Genomic DNA, 18,092 nt, shown 5'->3' on the forward strand with positions numbered 1-18,092 from the left:
CCTACACCTGAGCTACGATTGGGAACAGTAAAGTGTGCCGAGTGCAGCAGTAGTGGAGGGAGCAAGCCACCTGGCCTGAAGCACTGGAACGTGGTACATTAATTGGGGGTCCACCGGCTCAAGTGTCAACACTGACACCAAAAAATGAATGTATGAATTAGTGGCTGTGTGATTTCAGTGTGTGTGTGTGTGTGTGTGTGTGTGTGTATATATGTGAGATCCAAATGAAAGGTGAACAGTGTCTAGGTTGACACCATATGGTCGACATGCACATAATTTTTCAGATTTTACCCTACACCTGAGCTACGATTGGGAACAGTAAAGTGTGCCGAGTGCAGCAGTAGTGGAGGGAGCAAGCCACCTGGCCTGAAGCACTGGAACGTGGTACATTAATTGGGGGTCCACCGGCTCAAGTGTCAACACTGACACCAAAAAATGTATGTATGAATTAGTGGCTGTGTGATTTCAGTGTGTGTGTGTGTGTGTGTGTGTGTGTGTATGTGAGATCCAAATGAAAGGTGAACAGTGTCTAGGTTGACACCATATGGTCGACATGCACATAATTTTTCAGATTTTACCCTACACCTGAGCTACGATTGGGAACAGTAAAGTGTGCCGAGTGCAGCAGTAGTGGAGGGAGCAAGCCACCTGGCCTGAAGCACTGGAACGTGGTACATTAATTGGGGGTCCACCGGCTCAAGTGTCAACACTGACACCAAAAAATGAATGTATGAATTAGTGGCTGTGTGATTTCAGTGTGTGTGTGTGTGTGTGTGTGTGTGTGTGTGTGTGTGTGTGTGTGTGTGTGTGTGTGTGTGTGAGATCCAAATGAAAGGTGAACAGTGTCTAGGTTGACACCATATGGTCGACATGCACATCATTTTTCAGATTTTACCCTACACCTGAGCTACGATTGGGAACAGTAAAGTGTGCCGAGTGCAGCAGTAGTGGAGGGAGCAAGCCACCTGGCCTGAAGCACTGGAACGTGGTACATTAATTGGGGGTCCACCGGCTCAAGTGTCAACACTGACACCAAAAAAAACCCAAAAAAAAAAACATGTCAACCTTTTAACGTGACAACCTTTTGGGGTCAACCCCATGATCCCCACCCACATACTATATCTATCTATATAAATAAAACATACAATTATTTCATTTCATTGAATGGTCACTTCTGGGGTTGGACCAAAAGTGACGTCATGCGTTCGGCCAGGTGGAATGCATCATTGGACTTGAAATGTAATGGGGCCCGAGGACTGTGTTTCAGGCTCCTGTTCCCTGGTGCAGATGGGTCTGATGCTTAACCCTTTGAGGGCCAAGTCAATTTGTTAAAATTGGAGTGAACATTGCCAAGCAAACATTTCTATTCATCATAATGACCTATAATGTTTACCTTATATAGGAAATAACAGCTTTTTTTTACACAACATTTTTTACTTGAATTTATATAACAAATGTGAGCAATGCTCTGGCATTTCTAGCAGATATTTTGCGCATCTCTCACAGAAATGTTGGCACTCAAAGGGTTAAGCTGGATGGAAATGATAACATCTCTCCTTGATAAATGGTCCACACACTAGATTGACAGCATCACTTGGTATGTTTATCAACAAATTCATTAATTTTATATTTTTTGGCAAGTGCTCTCTTTCACCTTTTGGGAATATATGCAAAGTACAGATGGGTCAGGTCCCATCCTTGCTGGCGGGTCGCCAGAACGTCCGCGCTGGCGACCCGCCAGCAGCCACGCCAGCGAATACACTGAGACGCGCGTGCGTCTCACACGCGTCTCAGTCTCCGTCGCGCTAACCCTGTCCGTCTCCGCCTCAGGGAGACGGACAGGGTTAGGGAGGGGTGCGGGCAGGCGACGGGGACCCCGGGGGAACGGATGGAAGCGCCGTCGGAAGGGGACGCGCGCGCCTCTCGTGCGCGCGCGTCCCCTTCTCACCATCGCCATGGCGCTGGCGGGGGATGGCGGCTGGCGACGCCAGCGCCATCCCCTGCCAAGATGGGACCAGACCCATCTGTATCTATGGAGTACACTACTTGAAGTGTGTCCCTTGATGAGTGAGAGTGCAAACTTATGGTACAACGGGCCCCATAAAGATATCCTGGCCATCCAGACCATTCCCAGAGGTGCACTGCGCGACTACCACGTAACGTCATGACATCACATGGACCTTCTCACGCTCCCAAAGTCCCTTTGATGTACTTTGATAGGATAAAAATTATTTGGACACACATAATGGTTTGATGAACTGTATGTGGGCAGCCAGTTTACTTTAAACGTGACATTAAACCTACAGTACTTCCAAAATATCTAGAGCATGATTCAGATTTACGCAGCTGATTTATCGGTACGCACCGAGGTACTCTATCGATGCTGGCTGAAATCAGCTGTAAAATTTTAGTGCTATGGATTGTTTGAGGTGAGCCCCAAACCGGTATCTTGCCTAGGGACCCATGAGGTCTAAATCCACCTCTGTCCCCTAGTGGAAACCTGGGGGACAGAGGCAGATTTAGACCTCACACATACAGTACATACATACATACATATATATATATATATATATATACACACACACACAATTATAGAATGTCAGCTGTATTCATATCCTATCATGTTCAGAGAAATTCAGCCAATGACAACAGTAAAGCAATCACATCTCCCATCTAATTTTATATTTCCCAGGCGGCCTCATTAGAAGGCCGCCCACAGAGAAATCATCACATAGGTCCACACAGTACATTTCAAATAAAAAGTGTCTGTTAAATAAACATATTATTTATGACCTAAAAAGCCATTCTAGCTGACATTAGAAGATAATTGTGAGACAGAGAATATTGTGTATAAACAGAGGGTTACAAGTGCAACATGGAAATGCTATTCGGTCACATGTAGTTGAATGATGAATCCAGTCGCATTGATTCAGATTAGTGAAGTAGGATGATGAGATACATACTTCATTAAACCAATGTGAGGAGCAATCAGTGCTAGATAAAACCACAAGACTGTGCCATCTGTATAATGCACTGCTGAGTGGAGTATAATGCCAGTAGAGCTCTAGGATTCATTTTGCAATGCAGTTACTTAACTCCTGCTCTGGCCAGAGGGGGCAGTGTGATTTCTCTCTGTAGCAAAGGGGAATTCCAGCATCACAAAGCATTTATATGTGAATACAAAACATAGCTCCTTGAAGGAATAATGTAACGATTTTCTTTACACTTACAATGTACCATAAAAGGTCTGCCACCATTGTGTATAAATGACATGCAAAATGAACAACATGGAAGCAAAAGTAACATGCAGATGTAGCCACACTCATCTGTCCAACCTACAGCATGGCGGTTGGCATGACAGACGAGGCGTGTCCCAGCGTGGCGAATTGCTACGCATCCTGGCTAGTGTGGCATACGTGGTTTTTTGAAAATCACGAATGCGCATGAGTGACGTCTCCAATGAAATACAGTACAGTAATATAGTCCAAGAACTACTTTACCATTTTGTAAATACAGTATGCTTCATAGTCAAACATTCTCGGCCCACCCCCATGTTGTACAGTAATTACGCTGCAAAGACGCTCACTCATCCCCAGGAACTCGATGGGGAAACGTATGCCAAGTTTGCTTTATAAGAGTGGACTAACCCTGGAATACATTTCCCCACAGAGTGTCTGGGGCTGAATGTGCATCGATGTAGCATAATTACTGTACAACACTGTGGCGGGCCGAGACTATCGGCCACAAGGGAGCCCACCCTTATGGAGCTACTGTAAGCTCTCCATACCATACACAGGTAAAGTGAAAGCAAAGGCAGACACTGACAGTAACTGACAATGGGGCTTAACATGTCCATCTGCAGCACTTTACTGTAGTTTTCATTAATGGAACAATAGCCTGCCAGCTGAGAAGCAGTGTAATTACATGCGTTAATATTATTTTGCCATAGTACGCCTTAGAGCGCCATAAAGGGACATTTCTTATGACCCAACAACAAAGCAAGGATGGCGGCCAACAGAATAGATAAGTGTTGCAACATCTGTATCTGGAAAGCCACACATCCACCAGATATCCATGAAGTAATGAGACCAGGAGAAGGTAACTCTGGTACACCTACCTCCATTATGCTTAATCCCTCCACACTGGAACTGACCGCATATTCTGCAGTTTCATGATAAGAGTCATCTAAAAAGAAGTATGGGAAGTAAACCTGGATTAACACATTGCAGACATGTTTATAGCAGATTATCTGTATTATAATGTTATATAAACTATGTAATGCTGAGTACACAATGGCAGATATATTGTCCGATCAAATAACACTTAAAGGTGTAGGGAATGAAGCCCATTATATACAATTGACATCATTTGAAACAAGGGAGTAGCTAAAATAAGGGCAGGGAGTGCAGCTACTATGGGCCCCACTTTTCCCTGAAACAAGTTACATGTTTTATATACATTTTTCACCACTGAGTGATAAATAAGGGCCCTTACAAACTTTTGTCTTATGCACCTGGACCTTCTCATTGTAATGTGATACAATTAACTGGAGGGAATTATAAAGTTACACATGATGAGCCTGAGCACTAAAGTGTGACATATTATGACTGGGAGTACTGTAAGGTGGCAAAATATAAACTGGGCACACTATGGTAGCGAGTCAATTGTTTTGCACACCCCTTGCTGGGCATCTAGACCATGGTTGCCTACCTGACCCTCTTCTTCAAGGAGAACATGCTCTGTTCCTGGACTTCCCTGGTAATGTATGATTGCCATCACCTGTGGTGAAACACCTTTCTTATCAATTACCTAGCTCCCCACAGGTGATGGCAATCATTCATTACCAGGGAAGGCCAGGAACAGAGCATTTTCTCCCTGAATGAGAGGGTCAGGTAGGCAACCATGATCTAGACCTGGGGTAGCCAACCCTAGTCCTCGAGAGCTACCAACAGTGCATGTTTTGCAGGTCTCCTCACAGAATCACAAGTGAGCTAATTAGCTCCATCTGTGTATCTTTTAAAATGTGTGCAGGCATCCATTGGAGCAAATCAATTGTTGCTACATTTGGGCATCTACGAGCTGCAGGAGACACATTTCTTCTCAAAGTCTCCTGAGGTATGATAAGAATTGTGTGCAAAGTCCATGGTTTGGTGCCCAATCCATTGATTTAGACAGGTTTAGCCATTTTTTTTCAGGTTAAACCAAGTGCTTTTGGGTGGGTCAGTACTAATGGGCACCCAAATGGAGCGACAATTGCATTGCTTAGTCATGCAACAAATTATATATATATGCCCAGCAAGGGTCAGCATGAACAAATGATTCTACCCTCTGTGCGTCTTAATGCAAATTAGAGGTACAGTACAGCGTTGTATAATGTGTACCAACAGCCATACAACAGCACAAAACTATAGGGCATACAATAAAATAGGGCCTCCAATGGGGCATAACATTTACTAAGGGACTACTACGGTTCAGAACATGAACTGGGCAGGATTGCGGGGCATACAATTAACAACTGCTGCAGAGGGGAGTCTCTCTAGAAGCTTTAGAGCAAGGACAACTTAAAAGTGTTCATACGGGGCACACAAAATGCGAATGTACATAGCACTTAAAAAAAATGGGTCGCTCCAACTTTCCCACCTTATCAATTTATTACAATTTTATGAGAAATAAAAACATCTGTTCAAGAATAAGTTGCTCTGCCTCAATAAATTCTGAAACCCTTCAGTTAACAGGTAACGTCTTTGTGTATTTTTTAAATACTTTGCTGTGGTCCATTTTCAGTTGTCCGTACAACAGATTCCATTATGAGATGCATAGATTGGTCATTTTTAAAGATGAAAAAATAATAATAAAAATAAATAAATTAGAATCACTGGCAATTATTTTTTTCTTCCTTGAAGATACAGTAGGCATGAAGTATTGCTTGAAGAAATCTATATTCTACCATCACGTGACCGGTATGTGGTCATTGTGTCGACAGTCAGTAAGATGACCACTTTTGTTCGACAGGCAGAAGGACGACAAGCATAAGGTCGACATGGTTATGATCATGTCGACCGAATGTATGTCAACCTTTGTCATGTGTCAACCTTCTACCTGTCGTCCAATAGTGGTTGACTAATTGACTGTCAAACTAACGATCCACATCCCACATGACATACAAAACACCAGCATTTAATTAATCTCTGCCTTTTTTTTTTTTTATAATCAAAGATGATTCCGTGTTCATGTAGGATATGCACTGTACAATATATGTGATACAAATTTAAGCCTGAGCAATTGTAGTTTTGTAAATGATTTCCTCTACATTTCAGATCATTTTATATTTACATGTAAATAGTGGTTTACCTAACTGACTTTTTTGAAAGCTTCTTATGACATATACTGTGGTTTCATTTTTCATTTATAGAAAGTCTTTATTATTACCTCGTAATTCGTCAGCCTCAGCTGTTTCAATCTTGTCCATGAATTCATTTGAGTTCCATTTTGTAATTTCTTTAGGCAGCCCTTCCTCATTGTCTGACAAATCTTCTAAACACAAGGATAATAAAGACAAAACAAGACCAAGTAACACATCAGAAAGACGAAGGGGTAAATCTAATAAAGCTTCTAAAAATAAAGAGGTGATGTTTCCCATAGCAACCAATCAGATTCTGTCTATGCATCTTAGAGACATCTGATTGGTTGCTATGGGCTATCACCTCTTTTCATTTTAGAAACGTTACTAAATTTACCCCTAAATCTACACATATCCACAAGGGTGCCCACAATACCAACAGTTTGCAGCATTATAGTCCAAATGTTATATGTCAATCACAGGCTTGATGAAAATGCTAATTAATCACGTTCTAGAGCAGAAGTAGGAGGAATGCAGTTTGACTACAGTACATGAAGCCCAGATTCTCTAGTTCAGCTACCAGCAAGGAACATTCCTTCAGCAGACTGAGCCCCAAAAATTGGCTAAACACGCTCTACATTCAATGTACAATGTTCTACAGAGCACATGGTAGTATATCACCATAGCCAATCCTCACTGAGGGGTAGATTTATTAAGCTCGGTGAAGTGATAAACTGTCTGGTTTTTATCACCGGCCAATCAGCTCTTACCTGTAATTGTTCAAACCAAGCCTGTAGCTTCACAGGTAGGAGCTGATTGGACGGTGATAAAAACCAGACAGTTTATCACTTCACTGAGCTTAATAAATCTACTCCCAATCTCCCTGCACAGTTTTACTGGGAGCCAGATAAAGAGAGTGACTTGTCACAATGTGCCTCTACATGACCATTCCAAGATGCAGTTTGCAGCCATTATGGAGAGTAGAATCTTCTCCATGAAGTCCAATGGCAACATAAACCACTTTATTTAAACTGTACATATAAAAATGTAAACCATTATGTACAGCTCCTTATCTGAAATGAAAGTTCTCATGTGGTTCTCTACAGAATGGTAAAGTGCTTAATGGCTAAGTCATAGAAGCCATACAGCGCTTCACCATTCCGTATTGCAGGGACCCAAGAAGGAAATTTAATTTAGGTCACAATACATTACAGATATCAGCTAGCCCTTAATATTCAGGCATCATGGCACTATTTAGGCATGCTGGGTCCTGTATTTGCACTGGGAAGAACAATATTAATTATATTTTGCTATCATTAACCCTACTGTGATGAGGGGAACAGGCCCAGGATTTTAATTTGTGTCCATGTAATGGTCTAATATTTTATTGCTGCAAACTGGCATGTTAAGCTATGTTTCACACCTTGAGATTTCCCATTGATTGTGCCTTTAAATCTCCAATTTGCTAAATGGCACATCATTGAAAAACACCAAATTGACCTTTAGTTGCTTTCTCCCTCAAGAGTGACACTGAAGATAAAAATCCACAACTGGATGTTTCTTACTATTTGCTGGTTCTTTATTTACATTTAATATGGGGACAGTCGCTTATGACTACTACTCTTTGCCATTGTGTGCACTGTAGAGCACTACCATTCTCTTACTGAAATTGTCGCTCTTACTAAAATAATCACTGCTTAGCTCCCTTATCTCATAGATTAATGTTTTATACACCTAAACCTTCATTGACAAATGTTCTATGAGATAGTGAAAACCACATCAAAATCCATCCATTGGATTGCAAGATTTGCTCGAACAGACAGTCAGAAGCTTGCCAGGGCCTATATGCGGAGATGTTAAGTAGTTTTTTTGGTACTTATGTAGTATCTGGGCTGCCGATTTTTTGATTGTATGCCTTAAGTTAAGGCATACAATCAGATGCGATGCGATATCGCATCGCATACGACCATATCGCATGCGATGCGATGCGATGACCCGATTTTTCCATAGGATTCAATGTTAAAATGGACTGAGTCCATTTTAACATGGAATTCAATGGGAAAAAGGGGTCCTTTTCATACCCCTACTATCCAAGTGGGCATGGAGTTGGATATAAACCTGTGGCGAGCGTAGCGAGCCACCGAGCCCGAAGCGTGGCGAGCCCCGCGAGGGGACGGTATTCTGTGTCCGCTCGCCACGCTTCGGGCTCGGTGGCTCGCTACAGGTTTATATCCAACTCCATGCCCACTTGGATAGAAGGGGTATGAAAAGGACCCCTTTTCCCATTGAATTCCATGTTAAAATGAACTCGGTCCATTTTAACATTGAATCCTATGGAAAAATCGGGTCCATCGCATCGCATGCGATATGGTCGGGTGCGATGCGATGGACCCGATTTCAAAATCGGCAGCCCAGTTACTACATAAGTACCGTTTTTTTTTTTTTTAAATACAGGCAAAAATGCAGCAGAAGCTGATTTTGTGATGAAAATCAGTGGGAATTGAAAATAGATTAAGCTCTGGCTTATGTAGGCGGGTATGGTATGGCGGCCTGACAGATGGGATCCGGAGGGTCAGTATACCGATATCAGAAACCCGACCTCTGGTATGCCGACTGGGGGGGGGGGGGGGGGGGGAATGCAAAGAATCACAAGTTCTATTCCTCTGTGGGGTTGTGGACCTCCACAAGGGTAAATTGCCCCCGTCAGTCAGGATGGGCATTTGAACAGTCGGGATTCCGATGTCAGTATAATGACCGTTGGGATTTCGATGTCGGTATACTGACCGCCGGGCCGTCATCCGGAACCCTATGTAGACTATGGCAAGTCTTGAGGGTACTCTTTACCTAGAACGGCGCCCGCGATCAGAATCGCGGGCGTCGGGGGTAAAAAATCGCGGGCATCGCGGGCATCGCGGGTAAATCGCGGGTACATCAAAATCGTGTACCCGCGATCACCGCGATTTTCCCATAGGGAACAATGTTAAAAAGCCTAATTGATCGCGATTTTAATGTTAAATGCCTCAATGCCCGCGATTTTCCCATAGGAATCAATGTTAAATGGGCTACAGAGCCCAAATAGACCCAATTAACCCTTAAATGTCACCCCAATTTTTTTACGCCACCCCACGATCCACGCCAACCCGAAGCGTGGCGAGCGCAGCGAGCCCGCGAGGGGCGGCGGTACGCGTCCTCCGACCTTTTCATGCCCTACTATCCACGTCGGCGTGGAGTTGAGAATAGAATAGTGTGGCGAGCGCAGCGAGCCACCGAGCCCGAAGCGTGGCGAGCGCAGCGAGCCCCGCGAGGGGACGTGGATACCTTCACAGGTAAACGCGTCCCTTCGCGGGCTTCACAGGTGTCGGCGTCGCCACGGACACCTGTGAAGTCCGCGAGGGGACGCGTATAACTGTGAAGGTATCCGCGTCCCCTCGCGGGGCTCGCTGCGCTCGCCACGCTTCGGGCTCGGTGGCTCGCTGCGCTCGCCACACTATTCTATTCTTAACTCCACGCCGACGTGGATAGTAGGGCATGAAAAGGTCGGAGGACGCGTACCGCCGCCCCTCGCGGGCTCGCTGCGCTCGCCACGCTTCGGGTTGGCGTGGATCGTGGGGTGGCGTAAAAAAATTGGGGTGACATTTAAGGGTTAATTGAGCCTATTTGGGCTCTGTAGCCCATTTAACATTGATTCCTATGGTAAAATCGCGGGCATTGAGGCATTGAATGCAAAATCGCGATCAATCTGACTTTTTAACATTGTTCCCTATGGGAAAATCGCGGTGATCGCGGGCATCGCGTCGCGGCCGTTTATGTACTGCCCGCGATCCCGCGATCACCCCGATGGGCGCCGTTCTAGGTAAAGAGTACCGTCTTGAGTGATATATTTGTATGTTTCGGATATGTTTATTACAGTCATTTAAAAAGGTTGGATACAGGTTGAATAAGGTAGGCAAACAAATGCTTAATCAATGATAACACTTAGAAAATGATTAATATAGAGAGCCAGAATCATAGTCTAAAGCCGTGCTCTGACTTACCAATCATATCATCATCATGTCTCCTTGCAGTATCACCACCACAAGCTGCCCAGTGGTACAAATTCCACTGCTAGTTTATATCTCGCACAGAGTGACATGCGGGTCTAGGGCCTGGTTCAAAGTTGATCGCAAAAAAGTTGATCGCAAAAAGCTAAATCTTTCCCAAATGGGCAAAATCATGTGCAATGTAGGTGCGGCAAATGTAACTTTCTGTGTTGCAGAGGTAACTCCCACTAGACAGCAATAATGATCAGTTTCACAAAGGACTAAAGGTCCACACACACTGGGCGACTATGCTCAGAGTGTATGGGAAAGCTGCGGGGAAAGCCGCTCAGTGCATACACTTTCCACCTGCCCGGCGCCGAAGGAGGAAGGGGGGGGGGGACAGCATTGCATAGCGGAGACCTATGCAAAGCCGTCCTGAAAACCAGCAGATGAACAGCTTTCCCGGTGATGTTGCAGGAGCGCGCAGCAGCACTCATCGCCGGGCCATAAACACTGGGCGGCTTTGAGCTGACAGGAGCTCAAACCTGCTGTTTTGAGCGACTTTCAGCTCAAAGTCGCCCAATGAGTATGGGCCTTAAGACAGTTCATGGAAAAAATCATAATCCAAGTCTCATAGACTATGATCTTTGTTCTATACTGCATGAACCTAATGATGTCTAAGCACATTCCAAAAGTACATAAACCAACAATGAGGGCATGATATGTGAGTAACATTTAAGCAACACCCAAATACTTATCAACTGTAAAAGTTATTCATCTATAAACATAACTAACTGATTGACAGCGTACTGCTAAAATATAAAACTGAGTATACGCACTACAACTGTAAAATCTGCACAAACATAACATGGATACTTACACCATTCTGTGTAACCAAGGCATTATTTACAGAACATTCGGTACTTATTTGTTAGTTGGGTGCCCACTAAGCTATTTGCTTAGTTTTCCATGTCCGCTCGCCACGCTTCGGGCTTGGTGGCTCGCCACACTATATAAAATCAACTCAATGCCGACATGGATAGTGGGGGTATGAGCGTACTAACTATAGTGGGCGCCCAACTAACATAGAAGTACTGAACATTCTTATGAATAGGTTAAGCCCACAAAATAGATCCTTGCACTGTATTTAGGTAACAAGTCTACGTGCAGTGGGAGCATATCACTTTAGAGAGTGAGTTTCTCTTTTTTGTGTATTACTGAATTAGTGCGTGTCACTGGGAGTGAGCAGTTACTTCCTAGACAGGAAGTTCCTCCTTCGCAGAGGCAAATCGGCCCCTATGATATAGTAATACATATGTTTAATTTACATGTATAGGTCTAATGGATTGCTCTAATTCTGTATGGATTGAGTTCAATAAACAAAACTAAAACGGTCTCAATGGGGCGTTTTTGTTTAGACCATGTGGCTTTGCCTTGACATGTTAACGAACCCAAATACTATCCCTAACTGTAGCTTAACCCTAAAATCGTGAAAAAGCAACAGTCATCATTCACCATGTCAACTTTGTCATGCTGAAATTGTGAATGTTGACATTCTACAAGTATACTATCTAACATGCTACATTTTAGGTAAAACAACATATACAGTATAACAGATTGCCATGGAAATCTCATAATGCATACACAAGTGTTTTGCACCTGTGTACTAGTGACGCACTCTTACGCTGGCCATAAACTTACACAATTTGGGCCTTTTCCTCCGTTTCCGATCGATCGGGACAAGAAATCGGGTGAAAAGTTCCCAAATCGTATGTGCCTAACTTCTCATCCGCGGTCGCATGAATCGGATCAGATCCAGAGATTGCAAGTGCTGCATGTTAGATTTGTCAGATTTGATATATGATATATCGTATGCTAAAGGTCAAATACTATGCATCGTATGTGGTCCAGCTGCCAGAGAGACCGGCAGCTCCCTGGCAGGCAGTTACCGAGGTATCGCATGCAATGCTGCATATTAGTGTATGGGGGCTTAGTGTATGGGGGCCATTAGGCTATAACTTTATCAGACATTGGTACACTGAATCAGGATGAAAATGATAAAAAAAAATAGGGCTTAAGTGGACTGTATTTGTTATTTGTTCATGTTCTCCTATGTGGTACAAATGTAAAAATTGTTTTGATACATTCAAAAAGGAATATACCTACTGGACCATTTAAACATTGCAAATAGAAATTTGGGGGTAGCTTTAATAGGCAGAATGTTAAAGCCAATGCCATCGGCATCGATTCCTGTTGCCATTTTTAAAGCTGCTGATGGTTGGTGGCTTTGATAACTGCCCTCTTCTAAATATACTTCTTGGTCTGCTCTGGAAAACGTAATATAATCCATTCGCCATCAAGTAGCTAACATATTATGTGATGTTTTACATCCCCCTAAGCCATTGCAGACACTGAGAGGCTCCCTATACTGTAGCATTCCTATATGACTTACTCATGTACAAACAAGAAAGCAAAGGATCAAAGGGAAAAGTATCTCACATCATGATCAAATAATCTTCAGAGCAGATACACTCCAGGAATTTACATCTAGGGGATGTTTGAATCTCTTAAAATAACATCATAAAATCTTATTGCAGTTTTTGATCCATGAAGAGTTATTACAAAAGCAGAAAAGGTGCCCATACATGGAGCGATGTGCACCATACGTTTTGAACTAGATGCGATGCAATCTAGTTCATAAAGTAGGTGCAGCACATACTTTTTGTGCTGTGCAATGTGATGTGCGCGGGAGCGTGCATCGCACCCGTTAATCGCAGTGTGTATGGGCACCTTAAGACTTAGCACACATTATTTACTATACGAATATCTCACCAACAGCAAAAGGTACCTGATTGTGAACTGAATTGGTTGCCATGCCAACTAATTATCTTGGACCACTTACCATGAGCATCAAAAAACTCATCATCCGAGCTCTCATCTGAGTCCCTGGCGATGCTCTGCATCCTCCATTCTGATATGCTGTGCCGGGATGGGCTTGCTGTGAAGGGCAGACATAGAAGTGACTTTAGTAAGGTGACCGGAAGTTACAGTATTTTACATTTCGTAGTCTAGCAAGAGGAGAGTTGTTTAAAAAAAATGTACACAAATTGCAGAAAATGCATCCAAATAATACATAAATCACATGCTTTTGATATAAAAGGCTAAATGGAACAGCCTGCAAGTTGCTGGAGGTGCGGGAGTTTGTGCAAGTCTGACCACATTTTTAAAGCAACGATCATTTTCAAGAGAAACCCCACCTGGTTGGGGGGAATGTGACCAATTAGTATCTTAAACCTTTTGTAATAAGGAATGCTTTGGTTTATACAATTCTTAATCAGGGCTAGTCAATTGTTTACTATCCAGCTTGTACAGTGGACTGCATTTAAACCAGGGTGACATTTCCAGTGTAGCTAAATCCACTGCTGCAGTCACTAGTACTTGCTAGTATTGTGGTAGACTATCATTTGTCACACAGTGCTAAAGGACTTTATTCTGGTCCATTCACCGCAGGGCTGTGTTCGCATGAGGACCAATGTTTTTGTTCTGCGCACGTTCAGCTCCATTAGCATATGGGAACGCCCAGTGTTTCATGGGTGTTCCCATGAGAACGCTGTCCTTTCTCATGCTAATGAGGCCATGACACAGGTTTGGGGGGGCAGCAGCCGAAATCACCTTGAAAGTAACTTTTATATATAAATGCACCTTCCACATCGAAAGATGTGAGAGGTTCCCCCTGCCCTGCAAATGGATGTTACTGTGTAACATCCATTTGCAAACCCCTGCGAGGGAGCCGCCTGTGCAAATGGGTGGTGCCAGCCAACAATTCGCAAGGCAGGGTTTGGTGGACTCGCAAGGCTGGGAATCAACTACAATAACCCCCAAAGTGCACAAACATGCCATTAGAGGCATCCTCACCTAAAGTAACAAGATGAAGTAACTGGCTCTATGTACAATGTATGGAAGAAGCATCGCCATATAAAAGCTATAACCAATACATGTTTGTAATTCCCAAATGTGCATGCAATCTTACACAGGGGAGGTTTGCACGGAATTAAGTTGCGTCTGTGTGTAATGGTGTGTACACCTGGGTACCGTCTGCATGAGATTTTGACTATATAGTCAAAATCTCATCGGGATCGCATGCAGATCGCACGGGTTTTTAACCATTGCGATCCCAATGCGCTTTCACGTATTGCAAGCAGAAAGTCTTGGCTGCCTTGACTATATATTGCAGATCTGCACTATTTAGTCAAAGTTGTATGCAGATGGCATGCATGCTGTGCAATCCTGATGCGATCTGATCGCATCAGGATGGCATCGCACGGTACTCGCACAGTGTGTACACACCATAACTGATATTTCAGCTTTAAGGTGGCAATTATTCTACTACTGTACTCCGCTGACCACCCTCCTTATCTTTTTTGAGGTGAAGAATTCTAAAATCATTAAAACAAATGCCAGTCTTACAGTTTTTCGGTGTCCATACAAATACAAAGAGTAGTGAAATCTGTCCAGCAGTGAATTGGTTATTATTAGGTTGTCCTCGCTATTTGCATAAGCCTCATGCAGCTCTGTTCCTGAATTTTCACCATTTATTCTTTGGAAGAAAGGCAGCGGGGAGCAAGCAATGTGTTCTACTTCTCCACTCATGCATATCAATTTTGAATCATAATTCACCTTTCATATGCCGCCTGTACAATACAGGTCATGAGCTGTTGAATCAGACTCTAAAAGTAGGCTTTTCAGTGCAAGCGAAATTAGAAATTCCCTTTGAATTGTTCTGCATTTATGTATCTCCTGCACAGCTAATGAAGATGGTCAGTTTGATATATGACGACTAAGTTGTTTACACAGTTTCATTTCACTTGGGAGATTTAATTGCCAATGCAGGCTTACATGTGTACAGATTGTCTTGACAGTGTTTTATTGCTAGGAACGGGAGAACGCGCAAAAGAGAAACTAAAAGAATAATCTAAGGAGGAATGAATGTGCAGTACAGCAATTACATATCTGTATTTTTTCTTCTGACACTTGGAATGAGAATGGGGAGTACGTTTATGACAAGCAATATTGCAGTATGTGTCCATGCTTGTTGCTCTTCCCCAGTGACGTCATGGGAGGATTTATGATGAAACTCCGTATTATTATCAGGAAGTGCAGCATGTCAAATGAAGCCTATAGGAAAGCCTATTGCGAAATACATGTTGATACCTTTAGGAAAACTAAATGTATAAATCACACAAACTATTTATGGCCATCTAGAAATTTTGCAATGCTGAGGACATCGTGGAACCTGATACCACACGATAACTCACTGGTAGAAACATCAATGTAATTTGCTTATTTTTTTCATCTTTGTTTTCAGGTATGATATAAAATTATGATCCATAATCACTCTGAACTAAAAGGAAACCAAACAAGGTCAGTTTTATGACTGCTTACATGAGCAGGTATCAGGGAATAGATTTCTACAAAGAAAGCCATAGAACATTTTTATGTTTGGATCATATTAAGTTTTGCTTCATTTGGAACAATGAAGAACTAGATACAAGCACAGCTTCATAGAATAGAGGAATGTGTGGTATAGAAACAACAAACCAAGTGGAGTTTGTACCTGAAGTCAGATTCCATAAAAAGGTAAAAAATTGTAGCCCTTACCTCCTCTCTTTGAAGACCTAGAAGATCTGGAGGAAGTGGACCATTGCTTGGTCAATCCCCTTCCTGATAGTGACTCTGTCATTCCACTTGGCTCATCTACAGTTTCTATGGAGGTGATGGCCTTGGCCTCAGAATCTTTTTCTCCAGGAGATTCTTTAGCCCCGTGTTGTTCGCCTTCATTTTCACTTAGGCTAAACTGGGCCATTTTCTGTGCCAGCATCAGTTGAGCTTCTTTCTCCAACTGTCTGATGTCTTCTATGGTTAAACCGTACCATTCATCTTGCCAACACCAGGCTTGCCTATGTGCTCTAACCATAACTTTTCGGAGACCTGCCAATCATGAATAAAACAATGGTGTTAAAATTATTATAACATTTTTTTTTTTTTTTATATTTGTTTGAAAACAATGTTTAATTTTTAGCAAAATTATAAGCAAGGGACCTAGCTTGTTTGTAAAGGTCTCAATCTGCTACTAGAAAAGCAATATATGTATACTATAGAAGGTTAAGCTTGCCCATAGAACACTTAATTATTTATTTTGGTATAATGCAATGGTTGTCTGATTTTCTGATGCGCACTTTGTTGTACTAAAAATCTGATTATTATTTACCAAAAACATTTAACCCCTTCCTGACACAGCCAGTTTTTGCCTTCCTGACAGAGCCCTTTTTTTCAAATCTGACATGTATCACTTAAGTGGGGATAACTTTTTTTTGCTTTTACTTATCCCAGTGATTTTGAGATTGTTTTCTCGTGACACATTGTACTTCAAATTAGTGGTAAATTTGGGTCGATACAGTCTGTGTTTTTTTGTGAAAAATACCAAAATGTCGTAAAAAAATGGAAAATTTAGCAATTTGCAAAATGTTAAATTTTCTGCTTGTGAGACAAATAATCATACCACTCAAAATAGTTAATAACTAACATAGACCATATGTCTACTTTATGTTTCCATTATTATTTCAACTTCCTTTTAATTTTTTGGACACTAGGAGGCTTACAATATGAATAGCAAGCATTTTTCAAGAAAATTTCAAACACTGATTTTTTTAGGGACCAGTTCAGTTCTGATGTGACTTTGAGGGACTTGTATGTGAGACACCCCCATAAATGATGCCATTTCAAAAACTGCACCCCTCACAGTATTCAAAACAGCATTTTGGAAGTTTGTTAACCCTTTAGGTGTTTCACAGGAATTAAAACAAAGTGTAGGTGAAATTTCAAAATTTCATTTTTTTTGCAGATTTGCAATTTTAATACATTTTTCTAAGGAACACAGTAGATTTTACTAGAGAAATGTGACTAAAAATTGATTCCCCCTAATTCTTTTGTTTTCATAAATATCCTATATGTGGCCCTAGTGTGCACGTTGACCAAACCACAGGCTTCATAATAGAAGGAGCACCTACTTGATTTTGGAGCCACCTTTTTATGAGATTATTTTTTAGGCACCATGTAGGTTTCTAGGCACCATAAGATGCTAAAATTTAGGAACCCCCCCACAAGTGACCCCATTTTGCAAACTACACCCCTCAGGGAATTCATCTAGGGGTATAGTGTACATTTCAAACCCCCAGGGGTTTCACCAATTGTGGTACAACTGGGCAGTGAAAATGAAAAATTAAATTTTTTACACAAAAATGCAGTTCTGGCTCAAAATTTTTCATTTTCACAAGGAATGAAGGAGACAAAGCACCCCAAAATCTGTGCCCCAATTTTTCCGAGTACGGCAATGCCTCACATGTGACCAAAAAATACCATTTGGGTGCATGGCAGGACTCAGAAGGGAAGGAGTGATTTTTGGATTTTGCAGCTCAGATTCTGGTGGAATGTTGGTGGGTGCTATGTCGCATTAGCAAGACCCCCCAAGCACCAATACAGTGGAACCCCCCCACAAGTGACCCCATTTTGCAAACTACACCCCCTCAGGGAATTCATCTAGGGGTATAGTGTACATTTCAAACCCCCAGGGGTTTCACCAATTTTGATACAACTGGGCAGTGAAAATGAAAAATTACATTTTTTTACACAAAAATGCAGTTCTGGCTCAAAATTTTTCATTTTCAGAAGGTATG

The 18,092-nt window shown here is 42.3% G+C and overlaps 1 protein-coding gene across 11 annotated transcripts in view; it reads right to left on the reverse strand.

Annotated features, from left to right (window-relative positions):
- Positions 1-18,092, reverse strand: part of PITPNM2 (phosphatidylinositol transfer protein membrane associated 2) — a 244,342-nt gene that overhangs the window by 58,283 nt on the left and 167,967 nt on the right. For 10 of the 11 annotated variants that reach the window (XM_083151232.1, XM_083151249.1, XM_083151241.1 and 7 more), the window contains 4 exons: positions 16,018-16,347; positions 13,262-13,357; positions 6,430-6,534; positions 4,118-4,185 (listed from right to left, as the gene is read on the reverse strand). In XM_083151232.1, coding sequence (XP_083007358.1) covers positions 4,118-4,185; positions 6,430-6,534; positions 13,262-13,357; positions 16,018-16,347 — 599 coding nt within the window. The remainder of the gene's footprint in view (positions 1-4,117; positions 4,186-6,429; positions 6,535-13,261; positions 13,358-16,017; positions 16,348-18,092) is intronic. The other variant, XM_083151213.1, reaches the window with a different exon arrangement.

The sequence above is a fragment of the Crinia signifera genome, chromosome 1 (assembly GCF_055691185.1).
Source record: "Crinia signifera chromosome 1, ASM5569118v1, whole genome shotgun sequence".
NCBI classification, from domain to species: domain Eukaryota; kingdom Metazoa; phylum Chordata; class Amphibia; order Anura; family Myobatrachidae; genus Crinia; species Crinia signifera.